At 36.8% G+C, this 8,107-nt stretch overlaps 1 protein-coding gene across 1 annotated transcript in view; it reads right to left on the reverse strand.

Moving 5' to 3' along the window:
• Positions 1-7,902, reverse strand: part of RXFP2 (relaxin family peptide receptor 2) — a gene marked incomplete at both ends in the record, with an annotated part of 56,098 nt that extends 48,196 nt beyond the window's left edge. The window contains one exon of the mRNA XM_081125904.1: positions 7,860-7,902. Within this exon, the coding sequence (XP_080982030.1) occupies positions 7,860-7,902 (43 nt within the window). The remainder of the gene's footprint in view (positions 1-7,859) is intronic.
• Between the last annotated feature and the right edge of the window lie 205 nt (positions 7,903-8,107).

Consider the following 8,107-nt stretch of genomic DNA (forward strand, 5'->3'; position numbering starts at 1 on the left):
GTATCAAAAATACAAATAAACTTCAGAAAAACCATAATTCAGAACCACCTGATATCTAGCTGAACAAAAATCTTACAACTGAGGATATAAAGAATAAGCTCACTGATACTGGTAGGAGACGTGGAGATGCAGAACAGGCTGGTCTCACACCCATGTGTGGTGGATAAAATTCAGGAGGGATATCTCAGTTGTGGAGGTCCCCCCTGAGGAGTGAGGGATCCCAGCCACACACATCAAGCTCCCCAGTCCAGGGTTCCAGTGCCAGGAAGGCAAGTCTCTATAATTTCTTGCTATAAAAACCAGTGAAGATTGTGGCTGAGTGAGATGGATGGTAGCTGGAGTCCCAGGCAGTTCCTCTTAAAGGGCCTGCACATGGACTTACTTCAACTCACTCCTTCTGAGCTCTAGAGCTGGGACAGTAGCTCAAAAGGTACCAGGGACATACAGGGAGGAACTGAAGTGTCTGGCATCAGGTCAAGAGCTGGAGGGACAGGTTTCTGACAGACAAAAGTGGTGGCAGAGGCCATTGTTCCTTTTCTGAGCCCCCCCCCCCACACACACACAAAGCCAGCAGGCAGACATCATATCTGAGTCTTCACTAACCTGGCTATCACTACTCACCCCACCTTGGTGATTCCCCGAGACCCTGCACGACCAACATTTGGACCCATCTCAGTCATTTCCTGTGGCTTTTCCATACAAATGGCCTCCCTTGCCTCATGTTTCAGACTTTTCTAAAATCTCTCAAACAAGCAGCATTTGGACTCAATGTACCCTGTACCTCTGGCTAAGTAGCCCCAGGCCAGGCACTAGTGGCAGGTAGCCTTTGTTCAAAGTTTGGCTTCTCCTGGGCACCTTTGAGCCCAGCACAAGTAACAGCCACCTGTAGATCACTTTGTAGCTCATGCCAACTGGCTCTGGACAGAATGCAGGCAGTGGCTGACCTTGGCCTGCACCTCCTGGGAGACCCCACAGCCAGTGCACCAGTGCATAGCTTCAGACCATGTCAAACTGTTACCTTCACAAGTGACACACTCAAGGGGAAGATTCAGTGGGCACCAGCCCCCCTGAAGTAAGTCCTGCTCCATGGGGTGGGCCCCTGCACAGCTGATCCTGCATGGTAGTCACAGCCAATTCTTGCAGTGGATCAGCCTGCGGGTAAATCCCTCCCACTGTCATGCCAACAGCAATCAAAGCTCAACTACAACAGGAGGGTATACACAGCCAATATGGGCATGAGTACCTGGAATGCCCAGCTGAGGTGAATAAGGAGGCTTGCCACTGGACCCTAAAGGACATCTACTATATTCGGCCACCCTACCAAGTTCAGGAGGTGAAGAAGCTCTACCTAATCCATAGAAACAAACTCAGGGAAGCTGCCAAAATGAGGAGACAAAGAAACATGGCCCAAATGAAAGAACAGAACAAAACTCTAGAAAAAGAACTAAACAAAATGAAGACAAGCAATCTACCAGATATAGAGTTCAAAACACTGGTTGGTTATAATGATGCTCAATGAATTTAGGGGAAGAGTAGGTGAACTTAGAGAGAACTTCAACAGCATAAAAAGGGACATGGAAATCATAAAAAAGAACCAGTCAGAAATGAAGGATTCACTAACTGAAATGAAGAATAATTTACAGGGAATCAACAGTAATGCTGATGCTGAGAATCAAAACAGCAATTTGGAATATAAAGAAGCAAAAAACACCCAATCAGAACAACAAAAAGAAAAAAATTAAAAAAATTATCAAGAAAAACAAAAAAGAATAGTGTAAGAAGCCTCTGGGACAACTTCAAGCCAACAAACAACATTCACATGGGGGTGCCAGAAGGAGAAGAGAGAGAGCAAAATATTGAAAACCTATCTGAAAAAATAACAATGGAAAACTTCCCTAACCTGGCGAAGGAAATAGACATACAAGTTCAGGAAGTATAAAGTTCCAAACAAGATGAACCCAAAGAGGCTGACACCAGGACACATCATAATTAAAATGCAAAAGATTAAAGACAAAGAGAGAATCTAAAAAGCAGCAAGAGAAAAGCAGTTAGTTAGCTACAAGGGAGCTCCCATAAGACTGTCAGATGACTTATCAACAGAAACATTTCAGGCCAGAAAGGGATGGTAAGAAATACTCAAAGTGATGAAAAGCAGGGACCTACAACCAAGATTACTCTACTCAGCAAAGCTATCTTTTAGAATTGAAGGTCAGATAAAGAGTTTCCCAGACAAGAAAAAGTTAAAGGAGTTCATCACCACCAAACCAGTATTGCAAGAAACGTTAACAGGTCTTCTTTAAGAAGAAGAAGAAAAGAAAAAAAAAGATAAATAATAATGGCAATAAATACATACCTATTAACAATTGAATCTAAAAAAATTAAAATAAATGAATAAGCAGAACAGACTTAGATACAGAGAAAATGTTGATGGTTGCCAGATGGGAGGGGAGTTGGGTGAAAAAGGTGAAGGAATTAATTAGCACACATGGGTAATTACAGAATAATCATGGGGATGCAACGTACAGCATGGGGAATATAGTCAATAATATTCTAATAACTATGTATGGTGTCAGATGGGTACAAAATTTATTTGGCCGATCACTTAGTAAGTTATATAATGTCTAATCACTGGGGTGTACATCTGAAACTAATATAATGCATGTCAATTGTAATTAAAAAATAAAAAAAGGTTTTCTTTAAAAAAAAGAAAACAACCATAAAGGAATGGTTTAGAATAAGGGAACAGAGTTTCTTAGTAACATTCAGTGTGGATTATTACCCCTTTTCTGTCTATGAGCAAGTTTACATGAATACTCACTTAGCTCACCTTCAGACAGAATTTGAGGTTTTGGAGGAAATATTTTTGCAGTGGCCTTCCAAGGAAGAATAAAAAAGGATCAATATTTTTTGAATGTCTTGTATTTTATAAATTTACATGCACAGACATTAAGGGTAGAGATATCTACAACAATAGATATACTATGTTTTGCCTATATGGTTAGGATAGAAAGTCTCAAGCAAGGTGTGAATAAGAAAGAGACAGAGGAGGGTGTGGGGAAAGGAAGAGAGAGGATCCTAAATTATCAGTCTTCTGCTACAGGCAAATGACTAGTCCAGTGTTCATTGACTGGACCATAATTGAACAAAATAGTAGATAACAAAAACCAGGTGACAAATGAGAAAGAGGATCTTGCTCCAAGAGACTCTTCCCCACCAGTTGCATCATAGATTTACTAATTTCTCCTTATACCTTAAGGAGGGAGTGATAATTGACATCAAGACTACTTTATAGCTAAGCTTGCATATTAATTATACTTTTTTGAATTGTATTCTCCATTGGGAGGTTGTATACTGATTATTAGACAACGTAGTTTCAGCGATTCCCTTGCTAAATAATTTGTCCCCAGATTTAAAAAGAAAGTTTTCAGGTAGAATTAATGTGTTAAATAATCCAGGTAAACTTAATTAGCAATCAGTGCACACATAAAGAGTTTAACAAGGAATTGGCATTTCTTATAGAAAAGAAGCCTACCTACACTGATAAACTAACGCAATACTAGTGTTTGCAGAGTGTGATCCATTGGACAGGTTCATCAGGTCGCCTGGGGTACAGAGTCCCATAGCCCACCCTGGGGGGTGGGTGAAGTCCTAGAATCTCTTTTTTTAACATCACCGCAAGTGGTTCTCAGAAACTCGACAACTGCACAAATGTGGTGGCGAAGATTGTGAGGTTGTTATGCTGAAGGCCAAAGGCTGGTAATGACCAGGTTTGCCAGCCCCTAAGTGGAGCCTCCTTGCCACTCTGCTGCCTCTCCTGTCCTAACTCCTTACAGTGCAGCTCTTTACTCCACAGTTCCAGACCTCTGGTGTGTGTGGCCTCTCATGTTCTGTCTCTGATCAAGCAAAAGCTGAAGAATAAAATCTACCTTCTTTTCTCAGCTTCTGGGTCAGGATGATCTATTGTGAGCAAGTTCTGAATATGCTCCCCACAGCATATCTTCTCCAGACACAGGAACGATTGATATGTGTTTTCATTAATATATTCCGCTCACAGATGGGAGAACACGAATAGAGAAAAAAACACTATTGTGAAAGTAGCTAACCCACTTGTTGGCAGAAAGCTGTACTGGATAAGCATAGAAAGCTAGGTTCATGCCTGTTTGAGAAAAGGCTCAAATGCAGCTCCACCACAGAAGCTGGGACTGACAGGAAGCATGTGCAGGGACTGAGCCCTGACTGTGAGTGGCGATGAAGGAGCTCTACCTGACACCAAGACAACTGCACCAAGGGGTGATTTGAATCTTACCCTTTGTCCATGGCCAGCAGGACTACAGATTGGGCATGAGCTCTGGAACTGGATCATCCACAATGTAAAATCCCTGAGATACTAATACAAACTAATAGCTCAGATCTCAAGACTCCAATGGACTCTGTTAAGGCAATTAAGAGATCACTCCCACGGATGCGTGTGTGGGAGGAAAATCTCTCCAACTTCATGAAAGTGTCTGGGGCTCTACCAAAGAGAGAATTGATACCTGGGGAACCAGGAGATGATAAAGTTTTCAAATGCAGTTTAAAATCTGGATGATTAAATTCTCAAAGAAATAATGGAAGGAAGAACATCACAAATTAAGAATGGAAGTTTATAAAACCAGAATGACAACTTTAAATTCTGTTGAAATCATGGGAATGAAAACTATAGTCACTGAAAAAATTTTAACTTTATAGATTGAAAAAAAATAAACTGGAATCAGAGAAAGGGAGAATTAGTTATGTTTATATTTTCCTTATCAAACATGTATTCTATTTATACAGAACTTTCCTGGGCAAAGAAAATAGCCATACAGCACTGGTGGGAAATGTTTATTGCAAGTTTAATTTTTCTCTGTACATATTCAACAGCTGGAAGTTTGGGGCTGAGAAATGGGTACATGTGAATAAAGCATGGGAGAGAGAGTTATTTTGTATTTTCAGATAATTGTGCCTCTGATTCTACTATTATTTCTCTTGTAAAACAAGCATATTCATTTTGCCTGGTGGATGTTAGTTAACATTTACCAAACAAGTAGAACATGCCGTTTTGGATTCTCAAATGTGTGGATATGTGTGCCTAAAAACTTGGTGCAATTATTACTATATAACTATGTACACAAACTAGCCTTAGTTCATCAAATTTTATTTAGGTCACAGTTTTCTAGAATAAAAATGTGATATTTCAATATCAACTTATTTGAAAGCAGTATCCCAATTTTGTATCTAAAATCCAGGTAATAGCCAATTTTGTAACTTCAAGTGAGAGTCCTTAAACTCTTTTATTATGTGTGGTCATGTTAGTTGGTGCCTTCTGGAGGACCTATTTCCATAGCTTTAACTTCTGGGTACCTGGTATATCCCCTCCTCCCTCACAGCAAGCTCCATGCAGCGCTCAAGTAGGGCAGTTTTTTTCTCATTAATAGTACTGCTTCAGCCCGTCAGTAGGACTGGCCAGTGATCTAACTGATTTTCAGTTATCAGCAGCATGGATGCAATTGTGTAAAATTAAAATTTAGTTCAAAACCCTTTTATCAAGTCCTGGAGTGGAGGTTTGAACTTGTCCATTAGGGGGCAGTCACATACTGCTCACTTCAAAGTGCTGCTTAGGACTTTTTTGATGACCCTATTTTTCAAGGTTAGCAAATTATTTGAGTAAGTAGCAATTGGTAGATACCAAGTAGCATTCTCTGTACTTCATGCTTTAATTTCCCATATAAGCCCATGTTTTTGGTTTGTAATATTGTCCATAATTAGTTCACACACAAAAAAAATCTTTTTGGAGGCAGCTTGAGGCTGGTTAGCAAGGATACCCAATGAATAAATTGATGATAAAGTTTTGTGTTAGAAAGTGATAAGATATTTTATCTTTACATATCAATTAATCTCTACAGCTTAAGGTAGTCAATATTATTCATTCCTTAGGTAATCATGGTGAGAGGGAAAATAAACAATCATTTCTAAAGTTTCCTTTTGTTTAGATCTAGCCTAAAAATCTATCAGAAATATTTATTTAAATTTAGCTTACATAATTCTAAATGACTTTTATTTGTTTATTATAGTCTTACTGCTTTAACTGTCCATAATTTTATTGTGAGAAAGTAAAAAGTTTTGCTAATATAGAGCAAATTATTACTATATATAAGTAGCAGTGAGATATCAAAGCATTAATATGCCTAACCTTGAAAATAAATAATTTTAAATATAAAGGTTTATATTAGCAAATTAATGTAAAATTAGAAAGTAAAATTTTCCAAGGGATTACAATTAATCACTACTTATCAGTTAGGTACTATGAATCTGAAACATGTCATTTGCTTAGGCATAAAAATACCATCTGTTTAAAATTCTTTTCCTCTTTTTTTTTTTTTTAGTTTAAAGAGCACCATTACAGTGTGGCAAATCATAAGGCATTATTTTCATCTCCTAAAGATTTTGTTTTTCTAAGCAAAATCAGTTAGATACTTTACCATCAGTAAAAACAGGACTATAGTAAAATTGGTTAACTATAGTTATATTCCTGTACTTAAAAAAGAATTTTTTAAGGCACAGATAACCTCTACGAAATGTGTTTGATTCAAGAAGCTACTTTTTAATAGTTTATTCTTAAAAAATCATAACAAAGTGAATATCACAAAAGTGCACAGGACATGAACTTCTGAGGGGAGACCTTAAGTAAAGAAATGAGCAGCTTTCTGCAGCCGTATTTCATACAAAATGAGCTCATACGTTTGTTCTGCTTAGATAACACTTAAGTTTTCATTACAGAGAGATAAAAACACAAAACTAAACTTGTGCTAAGTGTATTAAAATAATGTTTTTAAATAATTTGAAACGTAAAGTTTCAGCATTTAAAATTCAAACAAAAATTAAATATTTAAAAATATCTTATTTGCTTGAAGTTCTCAAATAATTTCTCATAAGTACTGCATTTTATTTCAAGATTAGTAATATTCAATTAAATTCACTTACTAAAATTGAATATTTTAGAAACCTAGGACAGATTTCTCAGTAAATAAAAATAATTTTAAATTCTAACTTTTATTCTTTTTATCAAAAGTCTCTATGAAATTATAAATTTAAATAGATAGATTTGGGAATAGCACTAATAAACCAAACATGCATTGAGTGTGATGAATAGATTATGTGTTGACAAGTGTACAAGGTCATAACAAAACAAGTCTCTGTATTTTTTAAACAAAGTGAAGATTAAATGCTATTTTTTCCTCAGCTTTAGAATAAATTTCCACTAACTTGAAAATTAGCAGTTTGGCTGAAATAAAAATGTTAAAAACAGAAAAGAGAATTATTTAAATGGGTATGCTTTTGTGTGTTTTTAATGATTTTATTTTAGATAGGTTTGCTCTTTGGGAGAGATACTGATTATTGATTTGTCTGTGACTTTGCAGTTCTCAATTTAACGATGTTTATAGCAGAACATAACAAGTAACAATTGCATAAATGTTATAAATATATTTCAACAGGTTGAAATTTCATAGGATGTTTTTAATTTGCTAATTTGTCATCATTCCTCACCATTAATTTCTTTTCTCCCTTATAATTGATATATTCAACATTGTTTTAAAAGATATTTTATCTCCAATTTTAATAACATATTAAGGCAAGTTTTCATGAAAAATTTGTTGCACATAGAAATTGCTAGGATGAGACTCTAAGCAGTTAGAGATAATGACAATGAAAATGACAATGCCGACTGGAGGGCTGTTATCAAACACTGCAATGAGTCTATTACAAATATGATAAAGCTGGATAGAAATGTTCTATTTTTTGGAATTGCACTCATGTAAGCAAGAAAGCAGCAGTCTTACCTTTGACGTTTATCAAAACAATGAAATGAAGTAGAAGGAACATTTCAATCAATCTGCAGTTGAAGAAATGCTTAATACCAGAATAACAGCAATAGGTTCACAGCAATTGAGTTATTAAATGTGTCCTCCTTGTACCTCAGAAGGAGTCTGATAGAGTAACTTTGGTGCCTCCCAATGGGCTGAGCATGCTCACTTCACTGGCATAAGGGGAGATGGTGTTTTGTCACAATGCAGCCTTTCTTTCTTTT

The sequence above is a fragment of the Miniopterus schreibersii genome, assembly GCF_964146895.1.
Source record: "Miniopterus schreibersii genome assembly, chromosome: 2".
NCBI lineage: Eukaryota > Metazoa > Chordata > Mammalia > Chiroptera > Miniopteridae > Miniopterus > Miniopterus schreibersii.